The sequence below is a fragment of the Physcomitrium patens genome, chromosome 20 (assembly GCF_059467195.1).
Source record: "Physcomitrium patens ecotype Gransden chromosome 20, ASM5946719v1, whole genome shotgun sequence".
Taxonomy (NCBI): Eukaryota; Viridiplantae; Streptophyta; class Bryopsida; order Funariales; family Funariaceae; genus Physcomitrium; species Physcomitrium patens.
The window spans coordinates 1,868,085-1,888,101 of NC_143429.1; the positions used below are offsets into that span (position 1 = coordinate 1,868,085).

Below are 20,017 nucleotides of genomic sequence, written 5' to 3' on the forward strand. Positions count from 1 at the left end.
ATTGCATCACATATAATGAATGATCAACTTCACTCCTTACAAACCCTTCATTTACAAAGAATGTATCAATACGTTGGTATCGTGTCCTTCAAGATTGCTTCAGCTTATACAAGGATTTCTTCAACTTACAAACAAGGTATTGTTTTCCATCTTCAACAAATCCTTGAGGTTGATCCATGTAGATGTCTTCTTCCAACTTTCCATTCAAGAAAGCTGTCTTTACATCCATTTGATGCATCTCCAAGTCCATTGCTACTTCAATTGCCACAATAGTTCTAATGGTGGTGAATTTGGCCATAGGAGAAAATATCTCATTGAAATCAATTCCAAAAACTTGTGAATATTCTTTGGCAACCAACCTAGTCTTGTATCTCACAACATTGTCCATTGTACCGCTTTTGGTTCAAAATACCTACTTACAATCAATTGAAGATTAATTTGATGGAAGTTGAGTCAATTTCCATGTTCCATTGTCCATGAGTGATTTTTACTCTTCTTCCATGACATTCTTCTACTTCATAGCATCCGTGGACTTTATTACATCACACAAACTCAATGAATCAACAAGGAGTGCAACATTGACATGTTCTTCACTTACTTGAAGAAAGATATAATTCTTCTACTATGTACCAAGATGTTTTTGATCTCTTAAAGGACATCTCCTTTCACTTGATGAAGATTCACCTTCATGCACTCCAATAGCTCTTGCAAACTTCTTTTTTCTTAAAAGTTGTCTCTTCACACTTAAAGGTTGGTACTCCTCATTACCATCATCATCTTCAACATCTTGATTGTCTTCATTACTAGTTTTAGCAATTGTAGGCATCTTATGATCTACCTTCTTTGATTCTTCATCTTCATTTGAAATTCCACCATTTTTACTATCATCATCATCTTTTTCTTCTTTCATTGCTGGATTTAAAGATGTGTCCACAAATACACCATTACTCCCACTTGGATACATCTCTAAGTGCTCACAAGTACTCTTGTGCTCCAAAAACTTTATATTACGACTTGTAATGATTTTCTTGGTTTCTAAACACATGAGCTTATATGCTTTGGTACCTTCACAATTCCCAACAAATATACATTTTGTTCCTTTTGCATCAAGTTTGGACTTCATACAATCTAGTTTCTTCGCATAAGTAAGGCATTCAAAGATCTTGATATGTGAAATACAAGGTTCTTTGCCACTCCAAGTTTCTTGGAAAGTCATTGATGTGAGTGCACTTGTTGGACATCTATTCCTTGTATACGCTGCATTGACCACAGCTTCTACCCAATATTCATGCCTAAGATTTTATGCATGAAGCATACTCCTTGTCATCTCAATAATGGTATGATTTGCTCTTTCAGCAACTCCATTTTATTGTGGAATGTAAGGAGTAGAGGTTTGTCTTGCAATGCCTTGATTTCTCAAAAATTCATCAAAATGCTTTGACATGTAGTCACCTCTATTGTTCGTTCATAATATTTTTATCTTCCACTTACATTGCTTCTCCACAAGTGCCTTGAATTCTTTAAATCTTGAGAAACACTCATTCTTAGCTTTAATAATGTATATCCACACCTTTCTTGAAAAATCATCCATAAATGTTACAAAGTGCCTTACTCCTCTAATTGATGATTTCTTCATTGGTCCACAAACATCAAAATGAATCATCTCCAATAATTTGCTTGTATGTGTTGTAATTCCACTTGGACATGAAGCCCTTTGTTGTTTGCCTTGGATACAACCTTTATAAGCAAGTGTCATAGTATTGTGGCTCAATTGACTAAGATCCAAGCCACTTACCATAGATTGGAGCTCTTTCATGCTTCTGGCATTCAAATGACCAAGTCATTAATGCCAAATGCCAAACTTGTCTTGATTTTGTGAAAAATCAGCATATACCCTCACTTCAATTACATTTACCTTCTTACAATTAATGAAGTAGAGATTGCCATCTCTAAGGCCTTTGGCAACATATTGTCCATTTAATGTCTTTTCAAAACACTCATCTATGTCAAATTGAACTTTACAACCATGTGATACAAGTTTGCTCATTGAAAGAAGATTCTTCTTCATCTTTGGCACATGTAAGACTTCCTTCAATCTGATCCTCTTGATTTAGTCCTTCACTACAATTTCCACTACAATGGAACCAATTTCAATGGCTTACACCATGCTATTATCTCCTAACCATAATTTTGTTGTTGGAATTCCTTCATAAGTGTCAAATGAACACTTGTATGGTGTCATGTACTTTGTGGCAATCGAATCTATAATCCACTTAGACATGGTAGCCATGGAGGCTCCTTCACTTGCCTTGAAAGTATAATCATCTCCACTAAAACTAACACTAGTATTATTTGCATTTTTCCTATCTCTTCTCTTGGTCTTGTAGCAATTTTTAACAAAATAATCTGATTTTTCACAAATATAGTAATTCCTTATCTTGTTTTTTGAATTATCACGTTGGTGTGGAAAGCTACCTTTGCCTTTTCTTGAGAATAGAGCCGAATCATTATTTTGAAGCTCCCTTTTTTTCCTCTTGGTTACTTCATATACAAGTCTTGATGTGACATAATTTATGGTAAGCTTCTTCATATTGATAGACTCCAATACCACAATGATGTAGTTGTAGGACTCGAGAAGGCTCATGAGTAATGTCAACACAATTTCTCTATCATCAACTCGTGTGTCAACAATTGCTAGTTGGTTTGCAAGTACTTTTACCTTATTGACATGAGCCATGAGGTCATTTCTTTCTTCCATCTTTATTGTTATGAACTTCCTCCTTCTCCATAGAATATTACCAAGGTTTGTACTCTCATAGATGTTGCAAAGAGTCTTCCATGCTTCTGTTGGTCTATTACAAGCAATTACATGTGAAAAGTTGGCATCATCAAGATTTGTTGTAATTATGCCAAAAGCCTTTGTTTCACGTTGTTTATACTCCTTCTTCACCTTGACATCAACATCATCACTAGGAAGCTCTTCACTTTCATCAACAATATTCCAAAGGTCCAATGAAGCCAACAAAAGCTCTATTTTCTTCTTCCAATGGTAGAAATTGTCACCTCTAAACTTCTCAATCACTCTCAAACCCTCACCCTCACTTGAAGCCATGTCTAAAGAAGGGGTGTATCAAAGAAAATCAACAAAAGAGAAGATAGAATTCTCAAAATCAACAAGAAGGTGTTGTTGCTTTAGAATCCCAAAATGCCCTCTTTGTGAGTAAACTAATGATTTTATTCTTTGATCACTCTCACCTTCACTTATAAGACTTCTCACAAGTTTTACATACTATCAAAACCTCTCTTACAAGCTTTGCCACTCTTTTATCACCTCTAATGTCTCATAACACCTCTTTTGACTATAAGAAGATCTATTAGGAACTTAAGTACATGAAAGTTCAATGTTAGTGTATCAATAAAGTAGATGAGCAATGAAAAACACGGATAGTGTTCTAAAACAACATTCTAAAGTGTATAACAATCTCTAAGACCATGAATGCACTTAACAACAAGTAAGAACATAACTACATCAACAACTAGATGCAAAAAGAGATTTAGAAGATACCAAATTCTAACATCAGCAACAATCATAAGATCTATTCTTCATAATAACAAAAAAAACTTCAAAGAACTTCAAAACTCACAACTAAAGGTGAGTGGGCCCATAACCTATTGAAGAAATAGAACTTTGAAGTTATAATATATAGTATCAACAAGGTTGTATACAAGGAGAGTATGGAGTAAGATGTCTCTCACTTCCAACAACCAATACTTATAGGTTATGGTTGCTACCCTACAAGACAACTTCCACTCATTGACTTTTACACACATGATCCTTGGTTCTAGGATCTTTTGGTATCTAATGTACCTCGAGGATATTTTATGGTCCTTGGATCCTTTGGCATCTTACTAACCACAAAGGTATCCTATGTCAAACACTAATTACTCTTATCTAGTCTTTGGATATTTCCTTGTTCATACTTTATCTTCTTGACTTTGACTCTTGGTCCTTGACTTTGTCCTATATCTATAGGATGCCCTTTCTATGCACCAAGAGTCAATCCTTTGACCATTAGCAACTTACCTAAGGTAATATCCTCTACAAGGTAATTTATTCTACTTTCATTTTTACTTCAACAATTAGTGATATTATTTGGTAACTGCAAACATATCTATCAAATGTAGATTTTTTATAACTTAAGTAATGTTTAGAAGTCTAATTAATTTAATTATGTGATTTTCAAATAAAGGATTTTTTACTATAATTAATTACTAAAAAGAAATAATTAAAAAATATAAAATAAATTATGAATAATATAAGATTCATTCAAATATTTTAAAATAAAATAAAATAAATTATGATTAACAATATGGTATGTGAATGTATTTTGTTTGAACATTTGTTTCTTTGAAGGCATCATTCTATATGCTTAAACTTTCAACCATCTTATTAAAACAAAAAGAACAATTATTAGACATCTACACCCACAACTATAGCACTTTATTATAGGCAATGTTACATATCAATCCAACAACTTGCCTCATGTTGTTTTCTAATGATACTTTAGTATATCCAATTTTTAACATTTTTTCTTGTGCTTTGTTAATTGTCATTGCATACACAATGTGCAACAAAATTGTTATAACATCAATGCAAAAATGTTGATTGGATTTATCCAAAAACAAAGTGATTTGTGGTATAAAACCAATGTGTCTAGCTTCTCTAGTTAAAAGTTCAGCTTATACAACCTTTCAATACTTTATTCACCTGTAAAGATGGAGTAAAGAGAGACCCCATAATAACTAATTTTATTCCTTGAAAACTTATACACAAGTGAGACTATATTCTATCATGTATATGTTCTAAAAACTATAAACTAGCAATTTTTTAAAAAATTTATGATTTTTTTATGCTGCATTGTATAATCACAAACATGATTGATATTCTACTAGTAATACATACTATTATTATCTTATTATTAACAAGTATTATTACTTACTAATGAACTCAATAAAACAAACACTATTTACACCCAAGAATTACTGGTCTTATTTCATTTAAATAAATCAAGTTTGCTCAAAGCCACCTTCATTACTACATGACCTTATTTATGAAAGCTGAATTGCACAAACAACAAACATGGAACACATCGCAAATGCTCTTTAAGGGTTTAGGTCGCCGATGCTTCCGAACCCTCGTGCTTCGGTATTTCCCGGTGTCGGTAACCCCGTTTTTTGTGGAAATCCTCAGTAAGCAGGATCGGGTGTCGGAGTCGGTGAGGTTTTCACCGAAGGTCGTCGATTGCAACCGTGAAACCCACGAAGGAATGGGCAGGCTCCCCGCTGTGCACATTTTGGCAGTAACATGCGGCTCTGGGATCCGGAGCTTCGGTGCTAGGTGTGCAATCTGAAAGTGGGTTCATTCGAAACTCTTCAAATTGATGTCGATTTGGGATTTTGAATCACAAATAGAGCTCTGTTTGTGTGGTGGATTGAAGGATGCGGAGTGCGGGATCCTTTGTTGTTTGTCATCTTGGATTCTAGTTGGAATGCTGATGGAACTGGTGTTTGCGGGTGGCTCAGAGTGTTAGGGTTTAGTGGTTCTGGGTGTAGTGGCGGAGTGGCACAATGAACAAACCAGGAAATCCAGGTGGACCAGGCGGAGGTGTGGGCAGTTTTGGTGCCGGGGGTGTAGCTGGCCCGACTGCCGCAGCGGCAGCGCAAGCAGCACAGAGGCAGCGGTCCCTTCTGCAAAGAGCAGATGCGGACATCGGAAGCTTATTGGATAACTTCTCGCATTTGTTGAAGGCTGCTCGGGTGAGAAGCTGATTGCCCTGTTTGCGCACAGTTTGATTGCGGAACCGCATATTTTGTCATCCTCAACTGTGTGATGCATTGAATTTGCTTCGGCATCTATTTCTTTTTTTCTACCTGTAAGTGTTGGTTGGAAATAAGTTGAATTGATCGCGTTGGATCGTTTTCATGTCCTTATTTTCGGATTAATTATGTTTTGGTTTTGTCTCAAGATGCTTGTAACCTTAGCGAGTTGCTGATAATCAGTGGATGCTTTAAGTTGTTGATCGGTGTTTTATTGATGTTTGCTGATAGATAAATGATCCGGTGAGGAATGGACAAGAAGCATTTCAGATGGAGGTCCACGCAGCTCGCGTAGTGAGTCTGTTACTCATCATCCCATGAATTTCTGAATTTTGGGTTGTCTTTGCATTATATATATATAAATATAACACATTTGATTGTCCGTGTTCACTCAAGTCTTATCCTCCGCTGTGCAGGTGCAGGCCGCAGATTCGTTACTTAAGCTGGTTTCGGAACTAAAACAGTCAGCTGTATTTTCAGACTTTTTGTCATTAAACCGGAGCATTAATCAACGGATTGTCAAGTTCGGAGAGCAAAGCCAAGATTCAGATAAACTCCTGTTCAACCTCGGAGATGAAATTGCTGCTTCTTTGCAGGAATTGGAGACTCATTACTACGCCTCTCCGTTCCGGTCATTAGAAGCTGATACAGAAATGCTCCAGCATCCGAGTAATGGAGTTGTCTAATAGACTAATTCCTTCCACAGGATGTCCCGGGAATTCTAGTTGGCCTTTCCTGGACGTTACTAGTAAATTTGTTCTTCTTGAGAGAATCCTCTGGTTTGTACTCCAAGTGCCATAAATTGCAATTTCTAGTGCTTCTTTTCGAAGTGTACTTCTCAATAAACTTGGTTTGAGCTAGACCTCAAACCCTACATCTGTTGCTTAGGCTGAATTCTGTACTGGTTCGTCATGCATTGGAGTGTAACATTGCCGCATGACAATGCTGAGATCGGCCAAGGTCGTCGTTCCTGGGCCCTTTTCATCGCTCAGTACATGATACCTCGTTTCTTATGGCAGCTCCTGTGCTCTCTGCTCTCCTGGATATCCGTGTGTGACGTCAACGAGGCCTCACAACGACTCAGGTGACCCCGCACCGAGAAACTAAATATCTGGCGTGATTGAGTGGATTGAAACTGCATTAATTTGCGAAATAGAGCTTTCTGTGACCTGGTCTTTTGTGTCTGGGCGTCGTGATGTGTGGAAAGCCAGATTACTCGCTCGGACCAGTTATTCAATATTTTCTGGCTTCTTAGTCACTTCACTGATGTTTTTCTTTCTAAGGAAAATGAATGCTTTGCTGTTGATCAATGAGCGTCGCCTTCATTTTGTGAACCTTCTATACGAAATCGAACCTTCCGAAATAGCTAACTTCCATGGTAAGCTTTGCCCCGACATGATCAACGTCTGAAGCGTTTTCGAAGGACAAGAGGACATATACACTTTCGATGGACCCCTCAAATTTGTATCCTAATGCTGTACCATGTTACAGCAATGGCTAGTTTAACGGTTTGAACATGTGAACATGTGAGCTTTCTCGACAGCGTCACGAATGCAGTGACGGCTTGAAACTTATGGGCTCGCACGGTTCCCACGCCATCTCGGATTCCGCATCTTCTGTGGCCGGACCCAGTACTCACTTCTGCCTGGAGTGGATTGCAATCCACCTCAACAATTAATGGCTTCGAGGATAAGGACGCACAGCAGGAAAATATGACACTTTGGATAACCTAGACTGGTATCCGGGGTTCATTAGTTCGATGAATCTGGGCGAGAGCTTGCAGCCTGGCCAGCCACTATGAGCCTGTGGGATTCCTGGAAATGCTCATGGGAAGGCCTCCTTACTTTTGGAAATTGCCAAAAATACATAAATTAGTTTATTTTCGGATCAAAATGTGATTTTATTTCCAAAACTCTTGGAATTTATAAAATGAGAGTAATTTCTCTATATTTAGACAGTAGGAAGCTTTAACAATACATCAAACTGTTTTGCATGCACAATGCCTTCTGGATAGATTTGTGAGGACAGTTTGGGATATATACTTCTCATGTCTTAAAATGGAGAATCACTTTTCATTGTTGCAATATTTGGAGAAGTAGAAGCAAATCCACCACGGAATTGCATTTAAAAAAAAAATCAATGGCCAGTAGTCGCCCAAGCTTATTAGAAATTCAAAGTTGTAATGTTTGAATAACCAGCGATGGTGAAAAGTATTGATTTGTTAGAATAAGCAGAAAGGAAAACAACAAATTGTTGGCTAAATAACTCAAGGTCAGCGTTGGTGAACAAAGTCTAAAGTCAAGTTAAATGCAGTTTATAGATTTCTACTAATTGACGCATGTTTAGCTTGATAAGTTGTGTTGGAATAACAAGAGGTAGTTCATCTCTAAGTGTATTCAATGAGTCTTGCTCAACAACAATTTTGGTTATGTCTTTATCCAGTACTTATTTAAGAAATGAAAACTTGCTGCCATTAGAGATATCCAATTAGAGCAATCAAGTTGTATAGAAATTGCTTGTCTAAAGCATTAGTAAAAATGTGTTGCATAATCAAATCTAGCTAATGCAAACTGCACCAAATTCAAAAAATTCCAAACAAAACAACACATTTAATTTAAGAACCAAGACTATTGATTTGACTAGTTATGCACTAGTCATTATCAATTTCCACACCAATTATTTCTTGTTTCCATATAGAGCAAAGTGCATCCATAAACACAATGACTGTAATAAACATAATTTTATTAATGTGTTTATTAGAAAGAGAAATGGAAAGAAAATAACAGTTTTACATATCTCTATTGTGATTGAACCAATAACACATACCTAGGTAAGACATACCTTATTGTGTTGAATTTTTCAATGCAATTTAGAATCCCCAAACCTTCAACATTATATTTGGTAGAATTTAGAAAGAAACTACATAAAAAGTCGGGGCATGATTTGAGGTAATTTTGGTATTAACATCTCATAAATAATTAAGGCCACAATGTAGCACTCCACAAGAGGTACTTTATACACAATTTAAAGTGGCAAAATGTCTTGATTATGATTTTATAACCACAAATTTTACCATTGTTGTTATCAACTTGCAATTAGAAGATACTAAGAGCACATTTATATGTCATATTTTCAGTGTCATTGGAATTATAAAAAAAAAATCTATAATAATGACTACAACAATTAATTTGTTTGAAAGAAATACAATAAGTTAATCTTTATCACAATGAGAGTCCAAAGTGCTCACAAACAAAGTGTCAATGATACAATAAAATAATTCTTTGTTTTTTTATTAGATATCAAATATTAATACTCTCCTATTTCTTCAGATACTACCTTCATAAATACAATTTGTAATTATCAGTTTTGAAGGAATCAAAATATTTAAAGTTGATTTTTGCCATACACTTGACCTCAATAACTTTTTCTTTACTAAAAGCAATGCAAACAACAAGCAACACTAAACACTTTCGAAGAAGCCACATCTTGAGCTATAATTATCAATCAAAGCTTCTTTATATGCTTTGCATTAAATTCTTGCTTACTTGGTGGAGGAACACTTTTAAATGCATCTATGTTTGCCTTGTAGACACTTTCTTTAATTTCTAAACTCTAAAGAAAAAATATAAAAACAACTAAAAATACAAGGTGTTGAAGAAAAAACTTTAAATCCAAGAAAATTCTGTAATTATACTTAATTTTTTGCATAAAATAATGTTTTGTCTTGTCAATTCTATAATACCAGGAGCAATAATTCAAGCCATTTAATGCTAAATACAAATTGTAGAAGAATTATTGAGCAATAATTCAAGCCATTTAACATTGATAGGCAACAAAGAATATTCTTTAATTGAAATAGTTGTAATAATTACACCTAGAAAAAAAAAAGTAAGTATTATATCTCAACTAGATACATCTAATAATAGCTCTCATACAATTTGAACTACAATTGCATACAATAAAGTTATTCTAAACAAAAATATTGCAAGATTGCTAGCTTTTGAGAGGAAGGAGGAGAGAAAAATAAATGTATCTAGAATGTCAAGAAAGAAAAGAAAAGAATTAAATTAATAAAAGACTTTGAAGATATACAATGAAAGTTGCCTAAGTTTATGTAGATACAATTTGTATATGTGGTATATGTAAATCTTCAAATGCTTTCAGTGTAAAGTTTTTAAAAAAAAATCAAGGTATTATAATGTTATACTTTGTTGTTTTTTAAGTACTTTTCTTTACAACTATTAAAGATATTAGTACCTTTTTTACATATGAGATAATTCTAGCATCTTCAAAGAGATACTTGTAAATTTTAACAAATTTGAGTTTTCACAACATACTAAAGAATAAGACTACTTATAAAATAATTAAGAGTTAAAATTAACATTTTGTTTGATGATGTAAGTCTTAAAAGTGCTCCAATGTTAAGCCTGAAAATTAATATAGTCTTGTTAGGAAGAATAAAATGCACATCAATTCATACAGAATAGTTGATATGAGCCTAAAGTTGCATGATATTGTTGTAAGCATAAAATTCAGCTGATCAATTATTTAAGAATTGTAGGAAATCTTTAGATAATTTATTTTGTAGTTTCAAGCAAGTCAAACCAAGGCTAAATTCTCAACTATCAAGTTATTCACAAGATTAATAGAGAAAATCAATTTATTTATACAATGTAAAGAAGACACATCAAATTTGAAGCTAATAAAAGTTAAATAGCAAGTCCTAAACCATTCTCAAATGCCAAAAAGACATCAAATTCTTGCACATATACAAGTTCTAACTACACCAATCTAATGTGTAGTAAAGTTAACGACAAAAATTATGGTCAAAGGAGAAATGATACAAGTTGCTTCTAAAAGAACTTGCATCTTTTACACTAATTCAAGAACATGCACAAGAGTATGAAGAGAAGATACTAAGAATGAGGACAAGACATTAAAGAGGAGGGGAATAAAATGAAGAAGAGGAGATATTGAGAGAATAAACAAAACTATGTTATTTCTTACCCTTATTTAAAATAAAATAAAAAATCTAGACTTTATATTTAATATTTTTGGAATTTTAGCAACTTTCTCCAAAAATTAAGATGTTTGCTTATAGGCCATGGATTTCTTTAGTCTCTGAAAGTACTAGTGGACGGTGTTGGGCGGAGCTTGCAACTTTAGTATCACATTTTTTTAATTTGTTTTTTTGGATGAGCAGATCCTTAGTTTAAGTTTTTTTTTTTTCCTCCATGGTTTATGGAGTAAAGAGTACTACCTTTGTCTTCACACAACGCATCTTTATGCACTATTTCAACAAAGTCTTTGAAGATATATGTGTGTTGCAAGTCTCTTTGCCAAACATGTTATTTCTTACCATGCTTTAATTTTTTTTTAATGATTGACAAGTTGACATGTGTTTATATTCTTTATTTTATTTCAATTAGACATTATTTTACTCTTCGTCAATTTAGGTAAAATACAAAAATTTCAATAGTATTGGAGATTAAAAACATAAGATAATCATTCACAAAAAAATATAAACATTTTTTTAACAAACATGGTTTTTTCAAGTATCACTGGCACTTTTGTCTAATAAATGATATTCATGACAAACTTTACCAAAGTATTAGTTCAAAATATGACTTAATCAGTAAGTACTATTCTAGTGCTTTACAGTGAATAAGTCGCATTACTTAATTGAAAAAATATTACACATGTTACTAAAGAAAATAAATAAAATAATAATTCATGAGTTGTAGTTCCTAATCAGAACTGTAATAAATATCTTACCTTAAATTGGATCAAAAGATTAAACAAGCATCCCAGTCCTACAAACAAAAACATTGAAGAACGTAATAAGATATTTGGTAACATACCATAAAGTGAAACACATTTGTGTTACACATGTTAACATCTACTTATATCAGGTTTTCAAAACACAAACACAATCATTTATAATTTTCCTTGTGATGACACTGTTTCTGATAGCTTTCCTGATAGTGGATGTGATAGCGGCACTCCCTGATCCCCGACAACGTCGACGTTGATCGATCGACTTGGCGGCCATCTCCAGGCCAAGCTCTAGCTCTCAAAAGAACGACCAATCTCATCACTAAGACACAAACACGATGAATTTTCTAGTTCAACTTGTCTAATTGATGGTTACTCGAAGATCACTGGGAGCCACATCATGCACACACTGTTTACGGCGTCGATGGTCAGCGATCCATCTTCACAGGAGGAGGTGGATCCGAGCGAGCACGACGCGGCAGCTCATCGTCTTGCGAGGATTTCGTCTCCAGCTTCGACTTGGGGGCTTTCTTCCATCCCACGAAGCCTGCCACTTTGATGGACCGGCTCTTCTTAGGTCTGTGGGGAAGGGATTTGCCCTCCGGCGCCGGGAGGCTGCAGGGTGGGTTTGGGCTGTCCACGCTCTCGGTCTCCGAGATCTCGTCGACGTCTGAGAGGGGTCGCTGACAGTGCCGCTCCTCGAGGAAGTGTGGGTGCATCTCCAGCGCGTGCACATGCGAACCGGTTTCAACCCTTGTGTCTGTCGCCCAGATGGAGGCAGAGTCGTTCGGGAGAGAGCTTGGCTCCTTCGAGATGCCGGTAATGACATCTTTGGGGCAGTGGCTAGATGCGATGGTGTTGAGTTGGAAGCCGCCGGGCCAGCCTGGAAGAGCGCAAGCTGAATCGCAGCTGGATCGCCTACTCTCCGCCAAATTTCCGTTGCTATGGTTGTGCTCGGAAACTGGGACAGTGGCAGGAGAGGTCTTCAGAAGCGTCTTCACTACGTCGCTGATGTCCGCATCGCGGTGCGGGATTGGAAGATTTCGCGCTTCGTCCACGATCTCGTAATCGTCTTTGGGCTCGAACACCGTATTTTCCTGCCCCGGCTGATGCTTCACGCTGAGCTTCTTCAGCAAGGTTCCCCACAGGCTCTTCGGTCTTTCGGCATTCTCGCCTTCTCTACTCATACGATCCTGAAGTGAGAGAATGCGTCAAGATAATGTTCGTGTTTGAGTGAACCGGGCATTCGAACTTTCTATCAACCTTTAAAAATACAGAGTTTCTGTAAATTTGAATATTGATCGTACCTGATGACTTGCAAGCTCCAGACTTTTACGCATGGCTGCCACACTTATGGAAGACAATGCTGGGGAGATCGTTTGAAGAGGTGCATCGCGGCCAGGAGAGGAGCGAGCGGATTCGACATCCTTGAACAACAAAACTTGAAGCCATTTGTCCAGGTTCGACTTTCCAATATCCTTCAGTTCCTCATCATCGGCGTCGGCGCTTTGGTGCTGCCTGGCATCGTTTCGTCTAACTTTGTCAAGATGCGTAGCCAGCACCTGCTCCATAAGCTCGTCAAGGTTTCCTTCTGACATCCACGGAGGACCGTCCGCCATAGCCTCCCCAGCTGCCTCCGACGTAGGTATCTGGAACCGAATTTGCTGAAGAAGCTCATCTAAGTACTGTTGCTTACTTAATGCCGCTGTATCTGCGTTGGCTTTAAAGCTGTCGGTTTGAACCATAATGACATCTTTCTGGACTTCTCGTTTGGAATCAGACCTTGACTCTCCTGCGCTTGGAACTGAAATATCTAAGGTCGGTTCTGCTACCGGGGATTGGCTATGCTCGAAGGCATCATATCCCGCCATGTCCAGAGCACGCAAACCTGGCTTCGAGTTTCGAGTACAAAAGTCACGAAGTTCAGACGTCGGTCCATCGTGAAACTGCGACAACTCGCTCACCAATACGTTATTATCTTTGCAGGCGCCATCACTAGAGAGGCGAATCGCAGGACTCATTTCGTCATCGGCAAAGTCACTATCGCTTCCACTTTCTGCCAGGTACGACATGCACATATCTTCACATAAGATGCACGCAACAAACATATCAAACGCGATCTGATATTGTTTCCTCTTAGGCAGTTGCAACATCTCACTCGGAGGATATGGATGGTGTACCTGGTGTTTCACTGCCGGCTTCGTACCGTTGGTGCGGTTGAGGCACATCCCCCCTCAACCTAGCTCCTGTTGTGGAATCTATAAAGAAGTCGGGGCAAGAAGTTTTGGCCTCAACGCCGGGTGGTGCCTCCCACGGCGACAAATCCATCGAATCTTTCGCATTTCCGACCTGCATCGCAACTGCAACGAACACTCAAATTCGCTGCTAGACGAAGCTCGTGGCTAGAACCCACTAGAAATCAGGCATATGATTTGAAAGGCCAAAACTAGAGTTAGACTATGGTGATTAGCAGTCACCTTTGATTGCATGTCTGACGAGTGACTTTCGTGCAGCAGCCTGCTGATACTCTCGTCGAAGATTATAAACCTCGTCTTCTCCCTCGTCGCCAGTATCACTTCCCGACAACTGGTTCGCTGTCATGACGAGCTTCTCCTCTTCTTCATCGTCCTCTTGGTCCGTTGCTCGAAGGGAGACGCAGCTGCTAACATCAACAATATCCCGCCCCTGCGTGACCAGTTTTTTCTGGACTAGAGTGGTGCGTTTGCTCCCGTTCACTCTAGCTGCTGCTGCTTCCAAAAGCTCCCTCTGCGCGTGTCGCTGGAGAAGGTCGCTTTCCATAGCTTCACACGAGGCCTTCTGGGAGTCAAGACAGGCGATGAGGACGTTGCATGCTTCTCGAGTCAACCTCGCCTGCTCCTTATAAGACATGGTCCTTCGAAAAATGACCAAAATTCACTCAGCGAACGGGAAGTGAAGATGTCCTCAACTTCATCAAGAACGGGCACCTAAACTAACTGACTTAACAAATCTAGCTCTAGCAGCCCCACCCCGCCGAACAACCCTCCGCAGTAGGGCAATCTTAAACAAAAGCTAAAAAAAGTCGGATGCTGCAAAACTTGAAACAAGAGCAATATTGGGAAATGAAACTTCGGGAATAGGTGAACGCCCCTGACGTATGTAAGAAATCCCTCGCCGGTATTTCTGCCCATCTTCCACAGACCTAAATTCCAACTAAATGACATCGAGGAGTATGTAGAAGTCGTAGCTCATTGCTCTCGTCTAAGTCCGTCTCTTGAACCCCTACTGCTATGGAAAGATATGATCGAAGCGGAATTGAGAAAGAATGAACTAAGTTGGAAGGGGATACGAAAGGATTTTCAAGGGTAGGAGGAGGAGGGAGGAGAGGCCGAGGGGGAGAGAGCATACTGATGCATAGTATCACGCAGCACTCGTTCCAAGCAGAGACGATAAGACGACTGGCTCTCAGCCCATTTCCGCTGTTTTTCCACACGGTGCTTTTGTTTCTTAAGCAAGGCCTCAAGTTCCAGAGACTTGATCCTCTCTTTCTCATTCTCAAGCTTCAACTTCATCACCGTCTCCTCCAATTGTGCCAGTTCTTCCTCCTTCTCTCGTTTCTCTTCTTCTCTCATAATCTTCACCCGGAGTTCCTGCACATCACCGCCGTCGATTGATAGATGGGAATTCGAAGGGTTGGATAGAAAGAAATGTGTACATTACGATTTCAGATGCTGTTTGTGGGTGTGTGTGTGCGTGTGATACCTTCTGCAATGCAGTAGTGGCTGCAGACTGGCGTCCTAAAAGGTCATTCCGGCCAGGTCCGTTGGATTCCCGCCCGAGGTTCCTTGACACCGCCCTCATCAACCGATACTGCACAACACAAAACACAACGACTTGCATGTCAAACTTGAAAAAGCACCTCATTCTAGTACAGGTGTAAGGATAGGACACCGATTCGAAAAAATCTTAACCTCCAGCAGATTAAGCTCACCTTCTCTTTTATCTGCACAGCACTTCGATTGGCAAGAGTGGAGTCGTCCTCTTTAATCTCTTTCCAGCTGCCGGGTCCGAACTTAATAACCCCTCGTTTCACGGCCTCCTCTTCTTCAGCAGACCAAAGTTGCGTGGGTGAACTTCCTGAAGTGGTAAGCAGACACGTGAGGGTTCACAAAGATTGGAAGGGCGAACAATGCACAATTTAAGAAGGAAGAGGAACGTAGATTGATGCTTCTGGAACCAGTACCTAAAATCGCACCAAAGGGATAGGTGCCCAAGATATGTGAACCATCGGAGCTCGTTGGAGCTTTAGATGATACGCTTGCAGCTTGACCTCCAGCTTCCGCATTGTCCTTTGAGACGTTTACTATGGCTGCTGCCGCCAAGCCACAGAGTGCCTTCTTCTCACGGAACTGCTGAGGCCATGGACGGCATTCGCCGACATGCTCTCTAGCCACAGATTCGTCCTCTCCTCCTTCAAAGAACAACGCGAACGACCGCTTCCTGCATAGATGCACGCTTCAATGTCTCAGAAACGGTCCGCAGATGAGGTACTAGATTGAAATTGGACTAAAAATTTCAATCTCAAGAAGAGAATTGTGCGCAAGTACCTGAAATCAGCATTCTTGGCAGCGAAGGCAGATAGGAATTGGTTTATGGAACACCCGTGCTGCAAATCCCACCACGGCACCAAAAACTCGAGGCGATTCCGTTTCCGCAAATATGCTTGCCATTGCACAATCCGAAGGTTTGGCAGTTTTGTCTTCCCTCCTCCTGAAACACCGAGCATGACAACCTACTTAAGGCCCGATCCAGCGAGAGCATCAAGCAAAATTTACTGCCAGTGACAGACTTAAGCACCGACAGTGCCCACGAAAGAAAGTAGGATTATGTGAATTTTTTTTTGGGTTCGAGTGGGCTTACGAGAACGAGGAAACCAATGATCAATGTCCCATGCGAGTGGCGACGAGGGGTCAGCATTCCAGTAAACTACATTTCCGTAAGGATCGACTCTGAATTTTGCCGGATCAAAGCCAGCATTCCTGCACTCCATTTTGATGGCTTTAGTTGCTAGGCTGTAATCTAAATCTGCTTCTGCTCTTTCACATGCAAATCACATTGGTACATACCCGAGGTGGTCAAGCTGCTGCCAAAGCTCCTCTGCAAATTTTTGAGCCGTCGAAGACTCCTTCTCCCTTTCGGCAAGAACTGGAAACACGGTATCCCATTCTTTCAAATGTTGAAACTGCTTCAACATCCAACATGCCCATTAGACTCTCAGGGGTTATGGGAGTTTGAAATTTGTTGCACAAAAGAGGCTGACTCATTCGACTGGGCATATCACACACGGTGGGTGACCTTACAATGGTCCCCGCGGATCCGTGGCTACGGCAAACAGGATAAAAAGTGCAGACTGAAGCTTACATCGTCCGCTTGGGGAGAGTAGGGCAGGAAGCGCTGCGGCGGGCCCTCAGTGAAAGGTAGAGGCAAACCAGTAGCGTGGGCATGGCGGCACAAATTGGGATACGCAGAAGGATACCCTAGCTGGGGATCCACTTCAGTGTCCTCCACCTGAAACGTCATCTCTTCCCCTCTACTAAGCTGCAGTACCTCTGTAGGCGAGGCACCTCAACGCCCAGCGCATAACCTCGGACAAAGCTCTTCAAGTTATAACGACGACGACAACAACGACGTGCCTCACCAGCAGCAACACGCCGGGCATGATCAGGGAGATAAGTGGAACGCACATGGTGAATCAAAACGAGAGGCTAGTTTTCGGTCAGCATTGGTTGCAACGACGACGATGACGACGACGCAAAATCTCTTGGCTCTCAGCGCTGCGGAAACAGACACCCTAGCTTGCTGACGCCAAATCACACAGGCACCTTTCAACGGTCACGGAAACCTCGACACACACACAAGGCCTAGCTCCCCGCTGCCACCACCAGAGTGCTGAAGCTAGACGACCTCGACTGTCCAAATCTGCAGAGCTCAAGAGGACACGCCAATCACTGCCACACTGTTGCTGCATGTCGGGCATTAACTGGCGCCTTCGTGAGAAACGTGAGCTGGATCAAGGGGGAGACGGAGACCGCATGCTCCATCGTCTGATGCACACCCTCCTCCTCATGAGACAGCCATTACTCACCCTTCAACGAACTCCCATAAAAGAAATTCACATCTCGTTCAAAACTCTCGCCTTTTGTGCATTTTTCCCATCATCCCAAAGCCACGGGGGTATTGATATCAAAACTGCAAGAATTGCGAGCTCGCTGGGGGCGGTGAGGAAGAGGCTCGTGCTGGCTTCTCGCTCTCTCTCTTACGTGTGCCAGCAACCTTTCTCATGCTTCTTCGTCCCTGAGCTTGTAGCGGTTTGTCTTGAAGCGGCGTCTGAGCTGTGGGATCCAAATCAGTGAGCATCGCCATAATCTGTCTACCTCTCAGCGGGACAGACTTGGATTGAATTCTTCGGGATCAGAGCCCCTTTCGCTCTCATTACTGAGCGCCATGTGAATGCATGAATTGGGTCTTTTTCCTTCACGTCCTGTGGAATGCAGCTCTTCGCAATCTTTGGCAGCCTGAGGAGTACTCTCTTCTTCATCACGCAATGGAATTCTCCTGATAAATCATGCCCTCCTTTAAATCCATTATTAATGGCTGTCTCTACCTTCACATGTATATATATATATATATATAGATATAGATATGTATTTCCATCCATCCAGCTGGAGAAAAGGAAGAAAATTAGAGATGTAGTTATCAGTTACACACAATCCATTTGGTGTCGGCAACTATCATGCACAGGGACGCCATCCATCTTCAATTTCAACACACTATTATTTTAGCGCCTCTCTCTGCACCCCAGCTTCCATTTTCTCTCTTTGTTTAATTCTGTTTTTTGAATCCCAGGGTCTTATTCTCCCAATGCTAACTCTGCCCTGGAAATTGGAAGTTGCTCCCCGAGGTTTGAATTTGTTTGACTTTGTTACTTATATTTTTTTGCTTTATTTTTTTTCTGTTGGAGTCAGGTGGGTTTGGGGATTATAGTTATTCCTATATATTTTCCTTTCTCTTTATTGTATTCCTTGCGTATTATTGAGTTTTTGCATTGATCTGAGTAGTGCATGTTGTTGCATACATACATACATATACATATATACATATCTAAAGATAAACATATCGTGAGCCCATGATTGCCAAATCAAAGACCCACACACATTGGACCAGTGCAGCATGTGAGATTATAATACCAGAGCTGTTGTGTCCTGGCTCCCAACTCTGGTATTGTAGTATATATTTTTTGGAAATTTTCACCACATTTAAGGAGTTTGATTTACCCAAAGGAATCTCAATCCAGCTGAATTATACACAGAAGTGTATGTGTGAGAGGAACAAATATATATATATATATATATATACAAAGTAGGTAGACATAATTGTTTGTGCAGCCTTCCTGTGTGGGTAATTAAACAATCCACTCACCTGATAAATTTCACCACTGCACAACTGAGTGAGACCAGACCTTCTCAAAGAATGTTCCAAACTGTGAGACCATCACCAAATCTACATATGTATGTGTATATTTATCTAACTAGCTACTTCTTTTTTTAGTTATAGATATATATATATATATATATCTATAGGGTATTGCTATTGCTACCATAGTTTTTGCTATTGCCATCCCAATCCCTCATCCACCACATGTAATCTTTCTTCAAAACCTTTCGATTTAAACAATTTTTTTTTTTCAATATCTTTCTATCCACTCGAAAGAAATTGTTAGGAATTTTAAACAATAAATAAATAAATAATGTTAAGTAGTTGGTGGGTTGTAATGGCAATAACAAAAACTATGATGGCATGAGCAGTCCTATAGTTTTTACCTCTGGTTTTCCCCATTAGTGTAAAAACAGAAATAAATATATAAACAATGCTGAAAAATAAAAGCAAATCCAAGATAAATGTCAACCATCATGAACAGCTCTGGTGGTGGGTGTGGTACCAAGCCTAAAACTTTGGATCCAGTCCAAGAGGGCCCACAAACAGATCATAACCTTTATTTTTTTATTTTTTTAAATATATATATAACATAACAAAACAAAACAAAACCAAAATTGAACTATGACTATTCTGCAAAGCTAATGAATAGAGAACGTGAGCTGAAAAAAGCAAAAGGATGAGAGATCTGACCACAAAGTGAAGAAAGAAAGGGAGGCATTCAATTCATTAACCAGGCTACGATCATGGATAGATGCCTCTCATCCATTGGACCCGGGTCTTTCCACATCCACGCTTATCATCCACATCCACCTCAGCTTCCAGCTCAGCATCCTTACTCGCAAGCAATGTCGACCCTGGGATTCGGAATCCTAGATCCAACGGACACAGA

The 20,017-nt window shown here is 39.5% G+C and overlaps 2 protein-coding genes across 3 annotated transcripts; one reads left to right on the forward strand and one right to left on the reverse strand.

Moving 5' to 3' along the window:
* Positions 1-5,119: 5,119 nt before the first annotated feature.
* On the forward strand, positions 5,120-7,853 carry LOC112273057 (mediator of RNA polymerase II transcription subunit 22a). Of its 2 annotated transcripts, XR_016498944.1 has the most exons (5): positions 5,147-5,413; positions 5,584-5,817; positions 6,109-6,171; positions 6,294-6,656; positions 6,897-7,853. XR_016498944.1 is itself a non-coding variant. In XM_024501400.3 (4 exons), the coding sequence occupies exons 2-4, from the start codon at positions 5,629-5,631 to the stop codon at positions 6,561-6,563; spliced, it is 522 nt and encodes a 173-aa protein (XP_024357168.1). In that variant the 5' UTR covers positions 5,120-5,413; positions 5,584-5,628; the 3' UTR covers positions 6,564-6,771. The 2 variants fall into 2 exon arrangements, 1 of the variants encoding a protein (XP_024357168.1); XM_024501400.3 differs by lacking the exon at positions 6,897-7,853 and having other exon boundaries at positions 5,120-5,413; positions 6,294-6,771.
* Positions 7,854-11,725: 3,872 nt separating this feature from the next.
* LOC112273539 (uncharacterized) lies at positions 11,726-18,076 on the reverse strand. Its single transcript, XM_024502443.3, has 12 exons — positions 17,053-18,076; positions 16,758-16,873; positions 16,552-16,670; positions 16,239-16,401; positions 15,875-16,131; positions 15,623-15,768; positions 15,394-15,501; positions 15,040-15,281; positions 14,130-14,545; positions 13,833-14,012; positions 12,960-13,708; positions 11,726-12,845 (listed from the first exon to the last, which is right to left on the reverse strand). Exons 1-12 carry the CDS (start codon positions 17,209-17,211, stop codon positions 12,081-12,083), a joined length of 3,420 nt encoding a protein of 1,139 aa, XP_024358211.1. The 5' UTR covers positions 17,212-18,076; the 3' UTR covers positions 11,726-12,080.
* Positions 18,077-20,017: the final 1,941 nt, after the last annotated feature.